This window comes from Hippichthys cyanospilos, chromosome 3 (assembly GCF_059441005.1).
Source record: "Hippichthys cyanospilos isolate Australia breed blue-spotted pipefish chromosome 3, RoL_Hcya_1.0, whole genome shotgun sequence".
Classification (NCBI taxonomy): domain Eukaryota; kingdom Metazoa; phylum Chordata; class Actinopteri; order Syngnathiformes; family Syngnathidae; genus Hippichthys; species Hippichthys cyanospilos.
This window is the reverse complement of record NC_142371.1, coordinates 2,143,273-2,169,138: the sequence shown is the minus strand read 5'-3', so window position 1 is coordinate 2,169,138 and position 25,866 is coordinate 2,143,273. Positions and strand designations below refer to the sequence as shown.

At 39.7% G+C, this 25,866-nt stretch overlaps 1 protein-coding gene across 1 annotated transcript in view; it reads right to left on the bottom strand.

Annotated features, from left to right (window-relative positions):
* LOC148425398 (integrin alpha-8-like) overlaps positions 1-25,237 on the bottom strand; it is a 49,505-nt gene extending 24,268 nt beyond the window's left edge. The window contains exons 1-12 of the mRNA XM_088410258.1: positions 25,056-25,237; positions 23,236-23,366; positions 19,327-19,427; positions 18,847-18,970; positions 16,566-16,627; positions 16,084-16,129; positions 11,880-12,005; positions 9,206-9,250; positions 7,975-8,018; positions 5,165-5,221; positions 3,873-3,925; positions 3,597-3,802 (exon numbers count right to left, since the gene is read on the bottom strand). Coding sequence (XP_088266384.1) covers positions 3,597-3,802; positions 3,873-3,925; positions 5,165-5,221; positions 7,975-8,018; positions 9,206-9,250; positions 11,880-12,005; positions 16,084-16,129; positions 16,566-16,627; positions 18,847-18,970; positions 19,327-19,427; positions 23,236-23,366; positions 25,056-25,237 — 1,177 coding nt within the window. The remainder of the gene's footprint in view (positions 1-3,596; positions 3,803-3,872; positions 3,926-5,164; positions 5,222-7,974; positions 8,019-9,205; positions 9,251-11,879; positions 12,006-16,083; positions 16,130-16,565; positions 16,628-18,846; positions 18,971-19,326; positions 19,428-23,235; positions 23,367-25,055) is intronic.
* Between the last annotated feature and the right edge of the window lie 629 nt (positions 25,238-25,866).

Genomic DNA, 25,866 nt, shown 5'->3' with positions numbered 1-25,866 from the left:
TTAGCTGATATTGTTTTCTTTATAACAGGAAAAGTTATGCTTATTTAGCTCATCCTAAAGAATGGAAGAAATGTTTTTCTTTCTATGTTCAGGAAGTTATTGCTGTTCCTGCAACAGTTATTATTCTTTACCACGGCCTGAATGCTAACTCATTTCCTATCATCCCTTAGCATTTTTACTGCTCAATAATAAGTAAACTAAGCTCCAGGCGGAATGAATTGTTTCAATTTTGCAGAAAGTAGGGTTAACCAGTTTTGTCTTCAAGATTAGGCAACCGTCTCCCAGCTCTTGCTCCATATCTTCAGGATAAACATAAGAAGCCTCACTGATCTTCTCATCTAAATCTTGGCGCGACAGCAGGTAAGAACATTTCCAAAAAAGGTCAAACTATTACTACAAACTGTTGCAGATGGATTCCACACATACAGTGGAAACACACACACACACACACACACACATACAGTACATAAATCAGCATACATAAGCACCTGACCTCTTGTAACAAGTCTGATCATTATATTCAATCAGTTTTGGTGCATATTTGTATGAACCTACACAAGGGAACAACTCCATCTTATAGTGCATAAACACCTCAAGACATCCTGTTTGTCTCTGGAGCTGCTCAGCCTAAGTCAGTCTAAACAAGTAGTTCCACATGAAGCGGCGTGAAGAGTGGATAAGTGCATCCATGTGTCTATATACTGTATACAGTATACACCGTACGTATGGAATACATTGTAGTGGTACAGTATACACTGCATCAGTAAGTTGCTGTGTGCGTTCATCTAAATACATAATTGCACAACTGCGTGTGTAAAAAACACAACATACACACGCACTATTTTGTGAAAACTTGTCTTGCAGGCTTTAAATAATGACAACGGTCTCATGCTCACCTGATTCAGATATTTTTATAATGTTGATTATGGAATGGTTATTCATGTGGCTAGACAAATATGACTTATTTTTCTTTGAACATTAAGATTGTGATCAGGGTTAGGGCATTATAGTGTTTTACTTTAGCCTTAAGTCTTTCTGTATATTGAGATATGTACTGTATAAACTGACAAACAGTGTACATACTCTCTTTCCCTCTCTTTCTTGCTTTCTCTCTCGAAGAGAAATTATATACACATAATAAATCAACACATTATATACAGTATATATGATAAGTTTTCACAAAATCAGGCTTATGTCTTTGAAAACTGAGATATTGATTTTATACGTTCTAATTGCAAACTTGATTCCCTTCAATAACAATAATAGTTTGAATGCGTTTTCCCCAAAACTGAGGATTTCAACATTCAAATCGCTGTAAAATTGTATTTTTTCATCCGATTCAGACCAATTAGACCTTAAATTTGCCTCATCATCCAATAGGAGAACAGTATCTAGATGCATTACACTCAAATCGCATATTGCATGTTTATGCCGAACAAAACCATGTTAAACCAAGTAGGTACCGTGCATTGGAAAATGGGGTCGCAATTGGACAGATGTCATCAAAAGCGGCTCCAAAAATGCGGCAAAGATATTAGGATAGAGTACAGTGTTGTACTCTGTGTTTTTACATGGAACACCACTGTAATGATGTCACAGTCATCACAGAGATTAGTATGTGCAGTTGTGACAGGATGTGAATTGAGATGATTAAAAATAAAAACACATGGCTTCACAGACCGTCAACTCTGCTGCTCTCATCTGGTTTAAACAGCTGATTCTAAACAAAACGTGAGGCTAAGCGCACGCTTGGATGGGTCTCTTTCTTCTAGGGATGCACAAAATTGTGTGATGACATCTGCCAGTGATTACGTACAAATGGAAAAAAATGAGGGTACAGGTATGTTTTTTCACACTTAAACAATTCGACATGCGCAAAAATAATCACTGACGATTCAAATTGCGAAGCCTCCGTGACGATCGTGAGGTCATCCCCAATAATGGAATCACGACGACACGGGTGTGCACTCATTAGATTAAAAAAAATGTCCACACGTGTCACTAAGAGCTTCTTTTGCAGCCCCTGGGAGCTTGTCGCATCCTGACAGACAGCTTGATGTGATTTATGTCGCCCGTCAGTGAAAGCCTCGCTATCGATCCTCTGGTTATTGATCTGATAGTTTAACGGGGCCGAACGCACATTAACAGACTGGTGTCCATTATTAAGTAAAACAAGAATGACTTGGATGGATTGTCGTAGGTAAAGGCCCAGATGTGTATCCGTCGACCATGAAGACCTCGGCTCCGTGTACAATGGAGCTTCGGGCTGGTGTGCATGTGTGAGAATCCAATCAACGTGAGGATAAAACAAACACACTGAGGAAAAATGAGCTCTGGGCTCCAGGACAGAAATTCACTCCCAGATGATTTCTATCTCAAGGCACATGTGGAGGGTTAAAAATAACTTGCTCAGACAACAAGGATTTTACCTTGCACAACACGGGCGGAACCGAGCTTTCATCGCAAGACTTCCTGGCCTGTCGAACCGGGCTCATGTTTGAGCTTTTGATGGGATTTCCTCTGTCACAGACCAAACAGTCCAGAACGTACAGGAAATGCAGAAAAAGATCTGTCATCAGCTTTACCTTTGTGCAGAATTGGCAGACGGGGGAGGGGGGGGGTCACAATCCCTTTAACACCTGTTTAAATGTGAGCACCACTCTGAAAGTGTAAACAGCCGTTCACTGCGCTTTGGCGAACACAATGGCTGAAGGTTGAGGGAAAGGTGAACTGCTTTGTGTTTATTATTTCATTTCTAAACAAAGAAAGCCCTTCTAAATATAATCTTGTGAGGGCTTTCGGATTAATTAAGACAAACTCAAATCTAAATTGAGGGAATTCGAGTGCGAGGGGTGCACGTACTGCGGGTGGGCGAGTATCGGTGGTGGAGGCCAACTTTTTTCAAATGTGATGAGCAAATGGTTTGAAAGGTTGACTTCTTTAATATTACCTCTTTGAATGTAATTTTGGTTTACAATATACATATTCATGATGCGATGAGATGCGTTTTCACAAGACCAGGGTTATGTCGCAGAAAAAGTTAGTTCGTTTTGAGTTATTGACAAAAGTATGTACACATATGAATGAAAAATGTTGCTTGAGACCGGCTGCCCACCTCACGCCAGGGTGGTCTGAGCGGTTTTGATTGCATGAGTGGAACACAAATCCCTTGTCAAAAACCCCAAATTCCTCAATTTTCCTCTAATCCCATCACATTTGTTTTGTACAAATAACTCTGAAATTCTGGTGAGCACAGGCTCCATTGAATATGTTGAACAAAACACACTAGTATTTTTTCTCATTATATTATTTGATAAACTAGATGGCATGCATGCCCTAATATAGAAATTGGCTCATAAATATTCTTTGTAATATTGATGTCATAATCCTATAATAACAAGGTCAGGTTTTTGTTATTATCTGCCACTTCTATTTCAGCCTCAAGCCAAAAATGTCAAAGATTGTGAAGTATTTGAGGAGGCGTTGTTTTTGTTCCTCTCTCATTTGTTTGTGTTACTCAGATAAATCTCATCCATCTTAATTTATTTTGTATCATTTCTTTCCCACACTTTTTTTTTTCCACGCCTTCATCTTACCATTGTATCCGTCATTGTTGATGTCTCCCAGGGGTGCTATGGCTGTGCCGAAGCGCCCGAAGGTGTGCGTGCCGGTGAGGGTGACGGGTCCTGAGAAGGTGAGTGGAGCCTTCTGCAAGTAAATGTAGACCCTCCCCACTTCTTTGGGCTTGCTTTCCATCTCTCTCTCCATGTAAAGGGGGGCTCCAACAAGCACATCATCCATCCTGGATGCACAAGGAGGAGTTCAGGCAATACTTGCATACAGTACATTCAGATATCATTTGGTCCACTTACCCATCTCCGTTCAGGTCAGTTACAGCCACTGAGTAGCCAAAATAAGAAGCCATCTGAGGAAAAGAGCAAGCGTACATATTATACATCATAAATATGTGTCTACCAATCTACCAATTTCAATATGGGGAAAATGGTCAATGACCTAAATGGCCTAACATTTAGGCCAGAAATGGTAAAACATTTGCTCTTACTTTCTAACAAGTTATTTAAACTCAAATTTATATTCCAATAGCAAGGTTATCAGTTGCAAACAACTGAATACCAAAACAACTACATCATTCCTGGTCATGTCAACCATTGTTGACATTGGTAGAACAGTAGTATCATTTCTTACTGAGTGACACTTTGCCAATTAAAATTTAGCAACATTTTAAAGTTAAATGCTAGATGGGGGGGCCACCTGGTGGTTAGCACGTCTGCCTCACAGTTCAGAGGTCCTGCGTTCAAATCCAGCTTGCGTCAGCCTTCCTGTGTGGGTTTTGCATATTCTCCCCGTGCTCGCATGGGTCCTCTCCGAGGACCTCGGTGTCCCCCGACATTCTAAAGCTGCATGCTAGGTGTATCTGACACTCCAAATTTCACTTAGACGTGATTGTGAGTGTTTGTTTGTCTCTGTGTGCCCTCCAATTGGCTGGCAACCAGTTCAGAGTGTCCCCGCCTACTGCCCATAGACAGCTGTGGTAGGCTCAGCAAGCCAGCGACCGTAATGAGTATAAGCGGCTATAAAAAATGGATGGATGGATGGACATTAGTTGGGAAATTAACTTATTGGAATTAATGGGAGTACCTTATTACAGAACAAGGAATAACATTTGGTTACCTAAACTTGAATGAAAATGTAAACCCATCTTAATTTACGGCAGAAGAACCATAGGATTTCTACAGGCCAGTCCATAAAGAAAGGTCATTAAAAATAACTAGAATGTTTAAAAAATAAGATGTGTGGGGACTTCCACGTCATCTCTGCATTTTCACATCCAAAACATGCATGTTAGTTTTAATGAGGACTCTAAATTATCAGCCAAAAATTTTCACAATGCATATAAACCAAACATTTTTATGAATTAAAAAGTGTTCAATCGAATATTTCTTCAATTCCATCAGCTAAATATCCATGGAAGCTTTCTATGGAGTGACTTCCATAATAGCTCGATAAAGAATATGAGACAAGTTTATTCTTTCATTCATATTAATTTAATATCAAAAGTGAATTTGTGCTCTGAGGCCGATTCATACTTTGCATTTGAAAAGGTATGCCTGTGGAATTACAGTGACCATGCCGCTGCTCCTACCTGCTCTCCAGTGAAATTGTGAATGAAGGTCAGGTTGGTAGAGTTGATCATCACAACCTAAAAAGACAGAAAGACCACTTGTGATGACTCGGCAGGTTTCGCCCTGACCGCACAGCATACCAGACAAACGAAACAATATGAAAATAAATTACAACAGAAAACAAAAATGCCTTTCTTTTGATTCTGTCCTCCCCCATTACCATCTTTTGTGCTACCCTTTAACCCCCCTTCTTGCCTCCTCCTTCCCCAAAAAGTAAGCCTGCTTGTGGGGAGAGATAGAGGGGGAGGCTGAGAATTCCTTCATAAGACCTAAAATAACAACCACATGGGGACAGCCGGCGGCCTAACGCACACACTTACACTGATGCACACACACACACTTACGCGCACAAACATTCGCATATGTTGTAAAGACACACTAAACCAAGATTGATTTGCAAACTGAAAAAGAAATGCAGATAAACATAAATATCAAATTCATAACATTAAATGTTAACAAGTCCCAGTGGGACGGTTGTCTGAAACATGAAAACAAGCAACATGCACCCCTTATTACACTCATTATACCAATGTTGCATTCTCTCCCAGGCCTAAAACACACACTGTTGCAGAGTGCACTCTGCGTGCACTGTGATTGAGAGGGGAAAGGGGGGCGAGTCGTGTGTGTGAAGGCGGGTTAGCGGGGTGACACCGGGTCAGTGCCCTCCACATGCAGCGGAAGCAGTGTGTCATTAGGGAGGACGGACACAGTCAGCCCCGGGGACAAGTTCCCATAAGAGCAGACACCAGTGAAACACAGTGCTGTATAGAGCACCCATTTGGTACTTGGAAAATTTCTTCCTGGCTCTACGTTGACACACCGGTTTTTTAAAGAGTGATGATACTTGACAAGTTCAGGGTCTAGGTCTAAAAGTGGTGAACCACAACTATCCACCATCAGACTCAGTGTATTGTTCTACAGCCTTTACAAAAAGAGAGATTCCTCTTGTTGTTGTTGTTGTGACGATGATGATGGTGGCGGCGGTGGAGAAACAGAGTGCTGTGTATTAGGCTGAGATGACTGTGGTAAAATCTGGAAACACTTTCCCATTCGTTTGTCACATAGTCGAACCGGTGGCGATGCATGGGATGCAGTCCTCAGGTTGAATCAAGTGTTTGTGCCAAGTAACAACACCTTTCGAGGTATAACAATTAATCAATGACTAATTGAATATCAAATTAATTCATAATTATTAAGGGAAGCAGCAAATTTTCAGCCATTCAAAATTTTTGCATGAAAATAGCAAAAAAAAAAAGCATTTTCCATTTTCAGACAAAAGACAAAAAATCTGAAACATTACGTCCGAAAACAGGATGCTGTGATGTGGCAAAAAGCAGAAAGCGTCTTCATGAATCCCACACAAATACAAATGAGGAGTGTGCCATTGTTTGGTAGGCAACTGTTATAGAATATTACGGAGGACAGCATCAAAATAAACACTCCAAATAAGATAATGACGACAAAGCAATAACAGTAGTCCATTGTGACTACATGTATGTAGTTCGAGCTCAAACTCCAACAACACAATCGCAAAATCACCCAACATAACTCTACAATGGATTAATCATCAAAACTAGCATAACTGTGTTTTATTGCTTTAATCATTGCCAATATAACAGGAGAGCAAGGTAAACATCTTAGCCCGGGCACATCAGGAGCGATAATGGCAAACGGCAAAGGCACACACATGTAGTATGATGTGCTTTTAGTGAGCTTAATAGTAGACTTTAGCCCAGTTTGTTTGTGCTTGGTTTTTTTTGTTTTTTTTTGGATAAAAAAATATTTGCATGTCACGCATAGTCATGCTACCTACCAAAAGCATCTTTGCAATCTACTCGTTGGCTGCAATTGGCGTATTTAGGTATTCAGTCAAGTATGGTGGGGTGCTAGGTTTATGAGGTCAGTTCCCGCAATAAGTTGTAATGTGTTGTAGTCTATCAATAACCTATGCGGCCATAATTACAGGAAATATTTGCATGAAATCCATCTCTAGGTCATGAATAGAGTGTTCCCTTGCTACTTTGTGGTTCAGTTATTGCGTTTTCAATCTATCCAAGCCTTTCATCTGTGACCCTCAATTGCGGTTTTCCCTCACTGTTTTGAGGCTTTTCTTGCTATTTTCTTTTCCGAGCCAGACCAATCATGAAATATCTATTTTTTAGGTGAAACATTTTCTTGATTTGTTTCAGTTATTTAACTAAGATCTATTCTGACTGTGCAAGAAAACGGTACTTGTTTTCATTACTTTTTTTTAAAAGATATGCTAGTCTATTAGTGTAGTTTTCCTGTACAGTATTTTAATATTTTTTTCATGTGAATATTTTTCATATATTTCCTATCTTTACATTGTAATCATTAGATCCTAATACTATCAATATTGTTTCAAAAATATCAAAACTTCTATACATACATGACTTGTTGTACTCACAATTTGCACATATGCAAAGAGGACTAAGTAGAAAAAAAATCAACAATATTTTCTCAGAATATAATAAAAAGGATAGACTTTAGCCATCTAATCCACCAGAGCCCACAACACTGAGTTGATTACAAAATTCAATGTTACAATTGCACTACGTGTCTGTGGAGCAAATTGCAACAGGAACTTATTTTTCCCTTGGGAGGTTTGCACATGAGTTCAGGGGTCACTCAAATGCGCTGAGGGCACTTTGATCGTAAAGGTTCTGAACTTATTGTATGATTTCCTCCCAAATCCTTGGAAAAACACACAAATCTCAAGTACTTTTCGCATTTCAGCGTCCATACTCACATATCCAAAGTTCTGCGCTCCTCTCGGCACGCCGGCTATGAGCTCTGAAAAATTCCAAAATAGACTTGAATTAGTGCGCGTGTGGGAAAGACTTATAATCAAAGACGAGGGTTCGACGGAGGTTTGTCAAAGGCTTTAAACTCTAACCAGCGCACTAACTGTGAGAAAAGAAGAGCTGAGAACACACTGTTGTCATGGTGACTGATGAGTGCAGTGCAATTAACATCTTGGGGCGATCAGAGACCCTTTGCTTTCCTGTCCTCCAGCTCTTTCCTTTAACCACAAAGTCATAAAGTACAACTTCCAAGCCCTGTTCAAGTTATGAAGAGCTCTTCGTTGTGAAGACTCACAAGTGAGTGCCGCACCACAACACTTGCAGCCAAAGGCTGGTGTAACTTTTAAGACTCTGACATGTGTTGTGCCGGAGGGCCTTTGAGTTGGGCATTGGGGGTTCATAAAAGCAACCTCATTCAGTAAAAATCCCACTAAATGGTGATTAGCATCGAGGCGCCAATAGATATGCCATAACAAATGGAGGCAATGGCATCGGGAGCAATGTTGTCTTTAACGATCCATCCTTCTTTTGGTCTTTATTGACAGTTCCCTGGTGAAAGGAGTCAAACTGAGTGATGCAACCTTGTAATTGCCTAATCCAAAATAGGCTTTATATATTGTTTTTTAATTATTTGTTACACGCACAAACAAACATATATACATAGTTTTGAGTGCTGGTATTTTGGCGTAATTAAGTTGAGAGGTACTGTATTTATTTGATGGAGACATTTATTCATTCTACACTGCGACACCTGTTTTGCAGTTATAATCCACCTATTGGAGGATTGCACCGCCCCAAAAAAATCTTTACGAATATAAGATGATGAAATCCTAAACCCTTTCCGCAGATGCTCATTAGATATTTTTATTTAAGTCCAGGAGAAACTTTAAACCTGCAGAGGTCTGTAGAGTCTGCCACTAATCATTCTAATCAGTCAAAGTGGAGCGCAGGAAATCCCGTTATCAGTAATTCCCAAAGACATGTCCCCTCGGGGTCGTGACCCAGACATTCAGAGACAGATCTCATTATTGCCTGCGAGTTCAGAGCTGCACATTGTCATCCAGCTGTGTGCTCGGTCCCTTTGGGTCACCTGATCACACGCCACAGTGATGCGAGCATCGCAAATGCAGGGGACAAGTTTTTGGTGATGCGCGTGTTCTTTATTGGTTTTCTCACCTTGTTCCGAATCTCCGGTAAACTCCCCCGCCGCTACAGAGTAACCTAAAGAGAGAAATTACAACATGTTACAACATTACAACATGCTGGGGACATTTGTAAAACATTTACAAATGGAGATTTAACTGAAAATTATGTAGTATGTAGGGCTGGGAAGAAAAAAAAAGTTGACCAAGTAGGGATTACAATATAATAACAATTTGACTAAAAACATCCAATTGAAAAATCAGCCTGAACCATGTTTGCGCCACTGTTTCCTACATGGACCTTTCTTGCAGATGTGTGAGGTGTTGCACTGGCAACAAGGGAGAAAACCTCCCCTAAAAACGGGGTATAAATATTCACACGTACAGAAGATGATAAATAATGAGTAATTATATACGCTCCATCTCATGTTCCACCTTAGATTATTAAAAAAGGTGGTAGGCATAATTACACGACTATATGATGGAACTAACAATAGCATGATCAATTTTAAAAAGATTCGATAGAGACAGCCCTACTATGCATGCCAGGCCAGTGGCTGGCGATGCAATTTTGAAAACTTAATGAAGAACAGTTGCAAAATCAACTCATACATACAGACAGAATGAACACTGAACAGAGCTGTCTGGTCTCTACTCATACGGGCATTTTTTTTTTTTTTTTTAATATATTGCCAAAGAGGCAACGTAAGATGCAGTGTATGTCTGCACAGGGGTAAGACATGTTTCATTCCCTTTATAATTTGCACGTGAGATGTGCAAGCCTTGGCAAAAGATTGCGGGAGTCCACAGAGGAAGTGAAAGTACACTAAGTAAGTTTATATGAAACTGCAAGCAGGCCTCCTTGGATTGATGGATTGAAAAACTGCAAGTGGGCACTTGGAGATTGCCTTCGATTGTTTCTGTCTGTGTGAGAGGGAGGGGGAGGATGGGGGATTCCAGGGATGAGAAATCTATAAGACTTTGTACAAAAACTGCACATTAAATCGCCAGTAGAGTTTTCACACTTTAAGGGTCAACATCATCATGTAGTCCCCAGAGAGCAATTCAATAATCCTGATGGAGTTGACACAAAAATCTTCAGAGAAGAAACAAGTTAAATGTCCTCAAACATTGCTGGGACAAAGAGTTGATGACGGTCAAAATTTGAACATTCCCAGCTCAATCTGTATGGAAAATAGAGACAAAGGTTGGAGTGAGAGAGGCTACTGGGGGAAAGCAGACGTTCGTAGGCTGGCTGAAACATCAGAGAGAGCATCATGTTGGCTCTGGCACAAGAGAGAGCACACAAGCTGGAACCCTGGAAGAGATGGGATGTGACCTTGCCAGTCATTGCTGACCCGTTGTCTGGAGGGTCAAACCACCCACTGAAGTTTGTGGACTACTGGACGACCTCTCTTCCAGGTCAAGGCTTATACGTTTGCATCGTAGATGTCAAATATTACAGAATTGATATAGTGTGTCAGGGCAAGTCGCCATGGTTTGATGAGAAGATGCCAAGTCCATATCTATAACTTACTACCAGAAATCGATCCTGCCGGGAAAGACGCACAGGCTTGTCAACTTTCTCTGTTTGGCGATAATGTCTTTTGAGAATGTCCCAACTTTTCTGGGGCCAAGGCACATATTTTAAGTTTGAAAAAATCTCACTGCACACCATCAAACCAGCATGTCAACAAAATACAGTGGGTTCAGTGGTTTCTTGAGATAGAAGTTCAATTTTTTTTTAGCCGGAACCTCATCTGTCTTTAAACATTTTGTGTCTCAAATTCTCTTTCCCCATTGAAATAATTAAAAATGCCATGAATCTGTTCAAAACAAAACAAAAACAAAACCCAAATGTTTATCTTTGCGTTTTTAAATAAGACAAAATACTGTACCCTCTAAAAATATAGAGTAATATAATTACTGGTAAATAAAATGTAAAGAAGGAAACCGTTTGTCCACCAAAGATGTGATGCAACTGCAGGAGCTTAAAAAAAACCCACACATTTCACAAAGTCAAATCTATATAAGATTCTCTTATACATATAGCGCCACCTAGTTGCTACAAAAATTTTACAAAAAAATTAAGTCATTCATAACAGTGTTTTGTGTCATGAGGAAATTTTGAACATTTCCTCGTGAAAGCAATGACGACTTTCAGAACAATTAAGACATTCCGAATGTGCTAAGATTGTCTTGAGAACAAATGCGACATTGAAAAAAACCTGACAAAATCAAAAGAGCCGTTACCATGGTCAACAATCACCAATGTTCAACCCTCAGTGGAAGGAGGGCTTATTCACATTTTGGTGAATTTCATGTTTTCAAACATTTACACTATTGGTCAGTCCAAACGTTGGCCTCATCTTTTACAACTTAATGACCGATTTAAAGTGTTGAAAACGGCTTGATCTCTCTGCGATGCTAATGGTAGAACAAACTTGCATTCTTGGAGTCTCATGAAAAGTGATGATTTTAGAGATACAAAGATTAGCCTTTGTGTATTGATGTTATCTGCCTGCATGTGTCACACTACAGTTTGTATTCAAACATACAATATATTGCTTTTATTATCATGCTAAATGTTTGCATATCAATGTTATCCATTTTGTTAGCATTAAGCTAGCATTAAAGAAATAAAAATTCTCAAATCAATTAAGTAAATAATGATTAAATATCCCACAGCACATTAGGGTGTAAGTTACCGAGATAACTGTCATCATGTGTGTCTTCAGCAGCAGATGTGTGTTTCTCTCCTGGAACTCGTCTCAGCACAGCTTTCAAGGAGTAGCCGTTCAATATCTCAGCTACGCCTGCTGTCATCACTTGACCTGCACAAAGATACATACGATTAGAGATATTGTACATAGAACAATCCGCTTAGAACCGCCTGCGTAGCGCTCACTACAAAATGCTTCATTGGTCGGGTAAAAAACAGGAAACATTCTTAATGTTACTTAAAGCTCTCAAGAAAACATCTGTCTTTTTTCACGGCGAGGATTTGTGATTTACATGCGCTCGCAGAGACACAAACAACACCTTTGCTCTGCCGTTGAACAGCAGGTCAAACAAACAAACCATTTTATCTACAGCCGTACTCAACCTTCCATAAATCCTCTTTAATGTGCATGTGTGCGCGTGTTTGGACTCAGGCGAAGGAAACGCTGCACTCTTAACCCTCCTGGCAGCTTAACATTGCCTACTTGGCCTGACTTTATCTCCCAAAATAACACATCAACACATTAAACTCTCCATTAAACTTGATTAATGAAACATCGTTTTATAATGGAGCACCCCGTACGCCAAGCAACGAGCTGACCATACCCTCACTGGCCGCAACATTAGGCACAAATTCAGAGTGTGCAATATTGTGCTGGTTGACGTGGTGTATACTGCACTGTTTCATGATACACTGAATTTCTTCACTACTGCAAACTATAGCCACAATAATAAACAAATTGTTAAATGAATGCCTCCCTCGCGGTGTCAAAACAGCGTTATTATCGTTTTAAAGAGAATTTTTGATACACGTATTGGATATCGTGTGAGTGTACCTAATGAAGTGCCCAGGGAGTATACACTGCTGATGATGATCGTTTTGTATAATAGTCTATAAAATCCAGGCAAAGTGCTTTTATAAACATTAAGAGGAAGTATTTTAACTGGAGGCAGCCGGCCTTGCCGAGACGAGGGCATCGAGAGGGAGCAGTCCATTAGTGTAGTTTGCTGTGGCTTTTATATGCTACTGACACCGCAGACTAACAAACAACAAACTTGGATCGGAAAAATATTGTTTGGTGGTTTCTATACACCTGTATCTGCCTTTTTTTATTTTTACCTTTAGTAAAGCTATACTAATGTATTGTTTTAAATGACAAACAATTACCTTATTTCATAAGGATCTTCATTCCATAAACAAAAAACGGACTTTCAATATTTTTGACTTTGACTTAAATTCCTCGTAATCATAACAGAAATAAAAATATTGTGACGTTATCATTGTCAACAAATGAACGGCCAGACAAACTTTTTTTTTTTTTTTTTTTGCTGTTTGGCTGTGGACTGATTATATAATTCTTTTCTTTATTTGAGTCACCAGGTGAGCATTCCTCTGCAGGATCATTCCTTACGGTAATGCACTAGCTCGCAAATCTTCCACAAACCACAACCAGGAATTAGCCTTCCAAACAGAGAACTGGACAAACAATACTGAAAGCGCAAAGTGACTTTTTTTTGCTTTTCCTTTTAAGTCAAAATATTCTCACAATTCTCCTTGCACCAAAATGGTCAGCCATAACCTGTAATCTAGTTTGCCTTTGTGCCATTTTAAATAAATGAAACACTGCCCAATGACACCAACAGGAAACAAGAGATGAATGTACATCTACGGAACAGTGTTTTTCTTAATTTAGAATAAGTGAAGAGGAAAAGGAGGGACCCTGGAGAGCACACATGGAATAGTGGGAGTACTGGCACACTTGTGCGAGTGAACTCCAATTCTACGTCATTTCAGCATTCTGCCAGAAATCAACATCCTGCAAGCGATCCATCGTGCAGGAAATGCATCTGCGCTGTCCAAATCCTTAACCCCCTCCTTCACCTCGCATCCATCTCGTGGCCTTCTGCAACACGTTACTGTCATCTCCTTAATGACCCGCTATCACACTCGCCACCTTTTCTTCTCAGAGCCTCCTCCTCCTGCCAACTCTGTCATAGAGAAGAGGGGCCATTCCACCTTGCTCCATTACCCCCCCAACAGCTCATTATGGACACCCACTTCCTGTCACACTTGCAGAAGAAGTTAGTCTCTATCATATCTTTGCAATTACACATTTTTTTAACAGCTAGTGCACCACTGTGTGTGTGTGTGTGTGTGTGTGTGTGTGTGTAGGGGGGGGGGGGGGGGGGGGTGTTACTGGTAAACTCATCATCTTGACCCAAGCTGTCTATATGTAGTGAAAGATATGAAAATTAACAGTTTGGGGATTGATGGTTGACCTATTTTATTTCTCGTCAACTCATTCACTCCCCACTCTTGAGTTAACCCATTGTTGTATAATGGGTTGAAGTTAGGGTTGTTACTTTTATCACTTTCAAAACAATTATTTATTGTTTTACATGTGGAATATGTTTGCAATATGTTTGCAAAAAACAAGTTGTTACTTTTGCTACAGTACAAATCTCAAATCCAAATAAGCAATAGCGGGAAGGCGTAGCACCACCATTCTGCGTTTATTACTTGATCACAGTAGAACTGGCCTGGTCTTGATCAAAATTTATGAGTCTGCCCTGTCTATGAAGGTCAAGACTGAGTAATAATGTCCTGGATTCCAAACTGAGACAGGGACCCAGAGAAAGTGGTTTTGAGACCAGTCTTGAGACCAAGACCAATTTTGGGGACTACAACACTGCCACAGTGGTGCAGCCCACCCAATTGCAGATCTGCAGGACCTCACATCATCTGTGAAATTACTAGAGATGCAGCAAAATGAAAATGTTTGGCCAAGATTGAAAATGAGAGGTGCGTGTCTGAAAACAAAACTGCCCCCCCCCCCCCCAAAAAAAAAAAAACTACACTTTTTTTTGGCACGTTGCCTCACGGCAGCCAATCACCATTGGGAATGGACTGTAACATTACAAGCAGCGTCCTGTAAGGTCTGTTAGAAAATTGATGAAAATGAAACTACATGGTGTAGCTCTGAATTTTATTCTTGTTTAGTGTTTTAATGGCTGTTTAAAGAGGAATCATTTTAATGTGCTCCAGTCTTTTGGAACTAAACATTAAAGCAGCATTATTCTTCATTTGATTAATTGACATAGCAACCACAAGAATGGAAGACAGCAGCCTTCTCTATTTGATTAGTTACAAGCGACTGAATGGACCATTTATTGTAATTAATTAAAAACATCAAAGTCATTTCACGACGTCATTGCCTTCATCTAGATCAGCTTTTATAGCTTGATAGGGAGCCACATTTAAAGTTATTAACATTTAAAGCATTGACAGACATTTTTCTGTTTGAGTTCGAAATGTCAGACTGTCTTTGAATGTACCACATGCATAGTTTGCTGCTAGCGCAAATTTTGGAGACTTATGTCCTATCAAACGATGACAGCATAATTTATAAGCGGCTTCTTAACGTATTTCATCAGCGTTCGAATATGATTTTTTAAATGACAGTCTGTCGATGTTGGTAGCTCTGCAATGTGACAGCAATAAAAACGGAGTCACGATTCCAGAGGACTCAAGTTGGCCAATATGATACCATGGATACGAAAGCTGACTTCAAAATAAAGCCCTCTACCACTGTTGTTCTGTTGTCCATGTGTTATTTGTTTTTATTTAGCACTCTGAAATGCTTTATAGTAGTTTCCTACCAAGTAGTTTCCTACCAAGTGATGCCCCTCCCCTTCTCCTACGCGCTCGTATGAAATGGTATGAAAAGACTTTTTTCTAGTTTTGCATCATCACAACATTCGTTTTGTGATGTATTGTTCCAGTTTTATCTTTTAAGTAAAAAGATGAAAATGTGTATTTTTTCAAGCTTTTTGGTGACACAGTGCATTACCAACATCAGGGCTAACCTGCATTTAGAATTGACACTATTCAGAAAAATGGACCCCTTGTCTATAGGTGTAAATATATGAGTGAATGGGTTTTTTCTTTTCATCTGCTCTTCTATGGGATAGGTGACACTAATGAGAATAAGCCATACAGAAAATGTATGTAATTGTACGTATGTATGTAGGTACATATTACATTTCAGTCCCTCGTTAAATTTCCCTGTTTACATTCCAGTCACCTTTTGGAGACTTTATGGATGGATGTTTGGTTGAATTTGAACTTCTTTGACTTCAGAGGTTCCACTCCATCGATTTAGTGTATGCGTAGTGTGTTACTACATTTACCTTGCCAGTAAAAGCTTCCAGGGCCTCCTACCACCAGCCTTCCTTCCTGGAATAAATACAATTACTTGCGGTCAGTCATGTGACAGGAACTTGTGAGTGCATGTGACTATTTACGCAGCAACAAATGTGGTCCTGTGTGCATATGTTAGTACGTATGCGTGTATGTTTGATTCCTGCTGTCAGCCATGTTGACAACATTTGCAGTGAGTGAGAGCTTCCTGTATAGGAGGGTTACGTTGGACCATGAGATGGAGGTTAAAGGTCCCACAGACTTTACAGTTAAAGAATGCATATGTGTCCATCTAGTCTATTGTGTTAAGAGGCACGTTGGGACAAGAGGCTCCCCACGAGACAAGCAGGCTCCCATCTTTCACGATAAATCTCAAAAGGGAGGTCTCCCTTTGTAACTTTAAGAAGGGACGTGTCGTGGTGTGTTCAGGGAGTCTTTGCCAGTAATGTGCTTTTGTTTCATTCATTCGTACCTTTGTGAAATCCACACTGAAGCCCGCCTGGCAGAAGCCCTGCCCCTCTGGGTCCGGGTCATCTGCAAACCACAAAAGCACACGCATACACACAATTGCGTGTAAAGCAGCAGCATGTCATTTGTTTTAATCAGTGGGAAAGTTTCTTTTCTGGAGCTAAACGCTCATCTGACACGATGAGAGCGTATTACTCATATCAGATGAAACAATTTCATACAAAAAAAAAAAAGAAAAACAGCATTGTCGAAGGCATATTTTCATTTGAATTACACAGCCTAAATGTGCATGAAAATCAAAAGGATGGATTGTTGGAGGCACCCCGAGGTGAAGCTTGATGATGTGTAGCAACGCACATGCGTGTATAAACACAATGTTGATTTATGGGATGTAGGGAGGCTACACAGTCAAGTGTTAGGGGAAGCGCAGAAATTTGACATATGATAGGAAATGCAGTGCAGCTTTATGTCCCCCTTGAGAACGACATGGTTCACTGTGTTAAGTGGGGCTTTGTTTGCACTGGCACGCACACACATGTATTTCTGTGCGATGACGACCATAAGATGCACGTGTATATGTGAGTGTGAACAGAGAAGGATTTGTTTGCCGAGAGTAAAGCGATAAAGGCCACATTTGATCTACTGTTTATGAAGTGCCACCTGATAGCCTCCATTTGTCCTTATCGTGCTCGTATCACCCTGCAGGGAGGGGTGACAGCAGGAGGGACCTGGATGTGAGGGCGGAAGGGTTAGGGTGCAATGCAGGAAAAATCCCTACAAGCCCATTAAGATGACAGAAAAAAGACACAGATATACTATCAGTTGGGGAAGGACTTGAAAGTGAGATGTGAAGTAGCAAGTCCATTTATCAGGAGAGTATTTGGTGTTCGGGTGCAACTGGGAGGGAAAGCATGAGATCGCAAGATAAGCTCTCTTGACGGGAACCTAATCAGGTAGCCTTGCAAAAGCTAATATGATACATCAAGAGCTGTATCAGATAAATAATCTGGTACACCAAAATTTACACTGTTTAGCATCTTTAATAAAGATGCTAATATATTAATAAGCCAGTTAGCAGTCATTGCTTCATAACGCCAGATGTGTCTAATAATTTGTCATTCTCATGTAGCTAAAACAGTATAATAATTTGAAAAAAAATCTTAGGATGAGAATGCAAGCTAACACATGATAACGACACAATGTTAATTTATTTAGCTTCTGTAGCTTTTTTAAATGTACCTACATAATAGGTTCATTAAAGTGGTACTTATTTTGCTATTTTCAGCAGTAAAATGTTAATATTTTGCCTACATTTAATCAAAAACTTAATATTTTTATTAAAGCTTAAAAAGCACATTTTGCCACATGCTGTCAACAGAAAATTATACCATTTTAGCCCAGCGTTGACAGGTTTTATGAGTTTGGCCATGTGGCTTTCGCAAGCTGAGCTGTTGGTTGTGAATACGTGTGATAACATTTTCAGTTGACAGTAGGGAAGCATCATTAGCATTAGAAAATTTGAATCGAATATTGATGATATGGATAAAAATGAAAATACTGTACATGTATTTGCTCGGTGAAATATAATGATAAATATGGGTTACCGAATAACGCATATCCACTTAATTGTGGAACCTGTAAATTTCGACAATCAACATTTTTTTTACTACTTTTCTCCTCCTTAATCAAATCTCTCCCCGTAAATTTTCGAGAGATGAATTTTCTGGCTAGACCAGCAACTGTGTTATGTATGTCTGTCAGGCCAGCCTATATGGAGCACTCAAGGGGCTAGCTAGTGGCTAATTTATGCTAGACACAGCTATATCTGAGCCCAATCTGCTAGCAAGCATTGGCAAACAAGTTATGTATGACAACATCAGAATAATGAAGTTGTTATTGCCCAGAATTATCAATTGAATGTGATTGCAGAACAATATTGTGTTGTTTGTAGTTGGGAACAATAGTTGCAAATAGTAGAAAGACATGTCAAACTGTTATGCCAGCTCCTGGGAAAAATAACTCATTAGGTCATGTTAGACAACTTTATTTTGATTTATTGTAGTAAGTTAGACATCAGTTAGGTGCGTCATAAAAACATTGTTAAATAAATGCCTTCTAAAAGTATTCATCTAAAAATATATTGCATTGATTTTTACTCATTAGCTTATGTTGTGGCCAATGAATGCGTGCACTCCATTCAGATTCTTACAGAAAACTGCAAAGGCAGAAAAAAAATAATAGGTGAGGTGGATAGGAAGTGTAGGCGGAATGGTAGAGTGACTCACTAGTCCGACATGGCGAATATTCTGCGTAGGCACTGAAGTTCTGGACGGCCACGTAGCAGGTACCCACGGGATCCATCTCCCCGCTCAGCTTCACCGTACGCCAGTGGTAGAGAGGAGCGCACGCCTGCACAATACATTACAAGTTTACTTTTGGAAAAACAACCTCAAAAGCAGAAGAACAGAAAATCAAATGATTTTGATTCATTTTACATATTTTTTTCACATTTTTTAACATTTTTAAACCACAGAAGTAACACACATAGTAATATATTTTATTGTCACATTCTAAACTACTGTTATACTGATACTTTAGATTCCTTTTTACTATAGCAGATCTCTGACGATTATGTACATGGTACCGCATCATTTGCTGTGATATATAGTCTGACGTGCTACTAAAGTTGAAGCTGCTAAACTGTTTTATCTTTTTTTTGCTACGGACAATAAACATTTTATTACAATTTTCCAATGAATGCTTACCACTACTTTGCCTTTGTGTGTCCTAACTGAGGCTCCAAACCACTGATGGGATTTAAACTCCAAAGGTTCTCTGCTGCCATTTACCTTTATCATGCGGTTATCTGGAGACATGAAAGAGCAAGAATGAGCAAAAATGCATGAAAATCATTAATGTTGGCATCAGAAAATGTCATGAACTTTGGCGCTGACTCCATTTATCTTTGATAAAACACAGCCTTAAACAGACCATTAAATAAACACCAAAAGAGACATTTGTCAGGATGTTATTGTTCTTATTTTTTTAAATAGCTAAAGCTGGTCTCATAAAATAGAACAGCACCTGGGAGAATAACACATAACAAGCATCTCCCCGCTGACTGCACTAAATTGTGTTCGGACTGGTGTAATGTTTTTTTTTGTATGTGTTTGTGGATATTTTCCACCATTATTGCAGCTGGCTCTCTTTAGGAATGTGTAGCCCCATCTTTGTGAAACACCTTCCTTCAACACATGCTCATTCAAATTCGCACTATGCATGTGCACATGTTGCGCCGACCAGTTCACAACAATGCCTGGCTGTGGTGAATATGGCATTTTCGTCATTAGTTAACTGACTGATTGATTTCCCCTGGGGAGTCTATAAAATGTTATCATTTGTCACCAAAACTTTTTTTAATCCGTGTTTTCAGAACACTACTCTTTCACTGCCAATCCTGCATAAAAATATGGTTTAAAAATCTTACACTCACTCCCAACCTCGTATAAAAACAGTTTTTTTTGTTGGTTTTTTTTTTTGTGTATGAGGTATCTCTGGGCACTGATGCATCTCCCCTTCAAAGCACAGGGCTCAAAAGCCTTTTCAAAGCTATAAAAATATCCGCTGGGTGGCAGAAGTAAATTTGGTCAGAGATCAAGAGATCAGACAACAAATAAAAAAAATGAAAATTAACAACAGGAAGAGGGGGTGTCTGGCAAGCTTTGAAGAATGATGACGAATGACAGAGAAAACTGAAGAAAACAAACAAATAACATCAAAGAAATGTTTCATAAAGGAAATGTCCAAGAAGGAATCAAAAGAGTCTAGGATGAGACAAGCAGTAAAAAAAAGCCTCCCAGGAGGCGATAGTGTCACTCGGGTTGCTCTACATTGCGCAAATCGCTCCAAGTTCCGCGTCTTCTCTCTCAGGAGAAAGACTGATGACTACAAAAAGATGACAAAGTTCAGATGGATCCTGATCCATCCGATTATTGGGAACAATCTAGCGGTGCCACCGGCAGCAGAGAGACCCCCCCCACGTGGAATTAAGTGCTAGCTTAAACAAACTTCAAATTTGAAATAGCGGGTTAGGACCTCATTCATATGCACTTCAGTGGTGCCAAACGTGAAGTCATTAAGAAATGCTTAGTTTGGTTTGACGGAATTTGGTTGAGCTAGTCGCATCAAACACCTTTGAGATAAACGTCAGCGAGATTGTGTGAGGCCCAGCACTAGTGATCTCTCTGGCCCTCAAGTCCCCACAAACTATTCTTAATCTTGTATAAATCTGTTATAGTGCCAATTCTGTTTATATATTTTCTTTTCCTGTATGTTCAGATGTCCCAATACTTTTTTCTTTACAGTATGTCCAACTAATTTGCTTCAGTCTTCCATCCACCACGATACTGACATGACATGTCTGCCTTTTGTCACTGCTATCATGAAAACACGCAGGTACGTGCACATAACCGTGCACATGTGAAACTGACGCATGGATTATAACCAGCAAGACAGATGCGCACACACAGATGTTTGCCACGCTTACCCTGGTTATTGTGTACATGTGTGCTTCTTTCTCGTCTGGTGTTTGTACCTGTAATAATGGGTCTGCTGTAACTCTAGAAATATCCACCATGGTCTCCGTCATCAATCACCTAGTAGTCCACAAAGAGATACTGTACATACTATTTAGATAACTGCACATATACAAGCACACACTTGCAACTGCTGGATTTCAGAAAATGCAATTAACCCTGAAACACTTAACTCTGAAAACTGAACCTTTGTGAAGCGCTATCTAGAATTATCTGAATAAAATCCTTTGTCAAAAACAGACAATTATATGCAGCGTTGGGAGTAATGCATTACAAAAGTGTTTTGTGGCGGCTTATGTCGTATGTCGAAGATATGCTGCCGCTTCCCGCAGTGGATTAACCAGCATTTGGAAACCTTGTCAGCAAGATCCCTTACGGAACTAGCAATAATGACAAGGTAAATTAACACTAATTTTCACTGTACAATTGCTAATAATAGTCTATAAATAGTTCTGGTCAATATGTATCAAGATGAAGCACACAATAACAATGATGTTGGCTAGCTGCTAATGTTAGCCCCACCAAAACCATTTGAAACGTGTCCCTAACCTAGCCAACTGAACTCAAATTTGAAAATTAGCATTGAAATTGTGAAATGCACTAACTTTTTTTTGCCGATAGCATAAACGAAGCTTCACTGTGCTGTGAAACTAAGTAATAAAGAGATTAAAGTAAAAAGATTTTGCACCTTTTCTTTAAAGGTTTACGATACAATACAGATGAAATGATTTGTAGTTGTTTTAAGCTTAAGTCAACTTTTCACTGGATGTGTAATGAATGTAATGAGCTCCATTTAGAACGGCAAATCCATATTTCCAGTTATAGTGATGAGAGTAATATAAAAGTACTGCAATAGTAGTGTAATGCATTACATTTCAAACACAGTAATATTGTAAGGTAACTAATTACTTTGAAATGATAGTAATAAATAATAATAATAAATAATGCATTACAGTTTTTAAGTAACTTGCCCAACACTGATTACATGCAAGAAGAGAACTTCCAACGCGCGCCAAATCCATTGCCTGTATTGTTCATTTTTGTGCATAAGGTATCCCAAAGTACGGATAGCTGTAGCATTTACGGCTGGCAACCAATCCGGGGTGTCCGCCAGGCCCACAAGACAGCGATCCTAGTGAGGATAAGCAGCTACATAGATGGATGGATTCAGTTATAATCAACAGCAAAAAGCTCATTTTATTACCAAATTATTTTCATGAACACCTCACAGCTCAGCTTGTTAACATCACATAACTAGCAGGTGGGCCATGATTGTTCGTTACCCGAGCCTCAAGCACAAGTGATGTCATTTTCAGTTGACTGCAAGAGGGAAAATATGCATTTAAAAGTATTATTGTCCATGAAAAATAAATTCATTAAAACAACAAAGAAAGTGGGTCTCTACATACTTATAGTATGCTGTATAATGCAGGCTTTTATTTTCATACTTGTGATCATAACTTTTCTTTACAAAGCCTTCAAATTTGATGCTGCTCAGACGCTGATTTAAAGCCACTTCCTCCAGCCAAGTGGGCATGAAAAAGTCATTTTTGCCCTCTCATTCTGAGGATGTTAAGTCATCTCAAAGAGAGCGAGGGGGTGGATTGATGGAGGAGAAGGGGAGACAAGAGGAGGGGAAAGGAGACAGGGATACATTTTCAAGATGTAATGAAAAGCAGACCTCACCCAATCCCCCTTCTTTCTTCCGAAAGGGAACTAAATTCCCATGTGCACACAAAGCCCCCCACCACCACTCATGCTCCCCGCCTTTCTTGTGTTCTTTATTTTAACCTCCTTTGGAAATGAAGCAGGAGCCGATTGGATACTTTGCATATCAAACTATTGAGTCTTGCCCCAGCAAACCTGACTGCCATCTTTTTGATAAAACCCACACGCCTTATCGCTCTTGTTTTTCCATGCAAACAGCACGAGCATGCCAGCTCACATACAATTAACTCATTGGTTTCAAATGTAACAACTGAGGTCACCTTTAGCTTTAAAAGGGCCATACGCAAACTCTTTCCGTCAAATATATTGAGACACCTCTCGGTTCAGAACAAAATAAGGGCGGGAACTCACTGGCGTTGTCAAAGGGAATTTGTCTGCAGCTGTCAGGCAGGCCAGGCCAAGGGCAGTAGTACACAGACCCGGCCTCCACAATGCCAGGCTGGGAGGTATTGGCCTTGGGAGCCCCTACCAGCACACTGAACCTGCGGCACAAAACACATCTTATAAGAAATGTAAGGAAAGAAAAGGCAATGCATATCACAAAACATCCATTTTCAGTCATCCATCTGTTACGTTACAGTTTAGCGCAGCATATTCAGAGATAAGTTTATTCCTCAAATCTAATTATACTCTATATATTTAAATACGTTGATACATATGTGCATAGATGAAATTATTACTCAGCAATGTTTCGGTTCCCTTATCAATTGAAAAATAGTTTTGAAAATTGATTGTTTGGGTGTAAAGGTGTCCAAATGCTCAGAATTCACAACAGCAAATATTCTCAATTTCATTTATCCTTTATTAAAGCAGACTCATTAGCATAGTAAAAAATCAGAGTAAGAACTTTACAAACATCTTTTACTTTGGAAATCCAATTTTCTGACCTTTTACACAACAAATCAGCAACCAAATTACAAAAATAAACATTTTTTGGACTGCCAATTCGATTTTTTTTAACTTGTTCACTGCTATTGACAGCTACAGATGTTCCCATTTTACTGAGCTAGGTAATGAATGAGTTAATTATTTTACTTGCTATTTTACGCCCTTGTTAGGTAGATGCAAAGGAAAAGCAGAAAAGAGCAGCACTGCACCGGAGCATTGTAAATCTCTTACTTAGATTTCTGTGCTGATAAATTGGAATTTCAAGTCAGCTACTCTAATTATACTTTCGGGCGCCGCTAATATAACCACAGCTCTCTGTGAGACTACAGCAGACAAAAGGAAAGGAACGGGAAGGGACAACAGTACAGTTTCTGTAAGGTTTGATCATTTAAGATTTAAGTAAATGTGTACTGCAGTAATGTTTGCCTCAAAAATGTAAAGTTTAAATACTTTTCACATTTAAAAAAAATCAGGTACTCACATACACATAGATGAAATTTCATCAAATATGATTTTTATGGATGGTAGCTGACACCCTTGACTAATGCTTATCCAATATAAGGCAACTGAGCACTTTAGTGTGATCATTGCTGTGCTTCCACACTTAGAACACGGACATTACCTCCAATTCAAATTAAGGAATGGAAATCAATGTTTCATATGATACTACCCATATTTACATATGCATAGCACACAAAATTCTGTCGGTCTTGAAAATTGAGTGAAAATACACAAAATACTGGCCGTCTAGAGGTTTCTTTTTTTTTGATAATGCTTGGCACTAAAAGAGTTAACCATGAAAGATGAGGAATTACTGTACAAAAAAATTACATATATGTCTACACACATAATGTATCAATGTATCATTTGCATGCTTATTGACTGTATGCATGCACTGTGTGACTATTCCTTTCCTGTACAAGCAGAGACAGATTATTTTTAAAGGTCAAATTTCTACAACAATATTTCATAGTTGTGCATTCAAATTCTTTGATATTTTCCCTATCCGCTATTAATATATATCCACTGTACACAGCACAATTTGTGAACATTTTATCTAATGCTCTATTTGGCTACATGAGGATAAAATTTGCATTATCCAACAATCAATAGGATGCTGTGCTCTGTACCAGTCTCATGTATACATGATCAGGTTGAAGAAAACTTAGTACTGAATAATCCTTCATGTAAAAATGTTTATGAAGTTCTTGAATTGGAACGTTGGACCTCTGGGGATTATGCATGTCTACCTTAGTGTTGCGATGGACAAAGTAGCCACTCACGTTTTGCTGTCGGTGCTTGCCTGGAAGAAATCCACGGAATAACCGAAATAACTCCCAGTGGGTCCGTGGTAAACGGTGGGATGCTGTGCGTAAAGGTTGAAGCTCCATACCCCACTTGGCGCGCACCAGAAGAAGGAGACTAGCCGGAGTATCAACACTCCCGTGTGCCGTGAACGCTCCATCCTGATGCTTAGGACCCCCGGGTTCAACTGTGGAGGTCCCGCCGTGCGCAAGGTGAGGTCGCCTCAAGTGCCGGCTGCAGTCCGTCTGGATCACCGCGGCCGCGCTCCTCCCCCGGATCTTCTCCTTCTTCTGACCCCCTTCAAGCCGGCCGCAGCAGGTCTATGCTTGGGAACCTCCACAATGCAACCAAGTCCCACCCCCGCCCCCCTGCTCCAAACTTTTACCCCCATACTCATAGAAGCGCAGACATTAAAACAGGCACAGACCTCAAATGAGCGCGCAAAGTTTGCGTCATCGCTCCGTTTATGGCGCGTTTTCCGCATGGGGGGGCTTCATGCATCGTTTTAAATGCCTGAACAATAAACACAATCTAAACGCGACTTTAACGTGTACACATGCGCAGGAAATGAGGAAATTGTGTCGTGCATTCAGAACTAACATCCCCTTTGCTTTCATTAAAACAATGTTCCCTTGCGTTATGAGTCATCCTCTTGAAAAAAAAAAGTTAACTTTTTGTTTTACAGGCATTTTAGTGTCATGTTGGGATTTTTGGTTGTGGGTTTATTTTGGGGGCTATCTGTTTTTTCCCGTTTATGTGGTTCCTGTTTCTGTTCCTCTCGCGTCAACA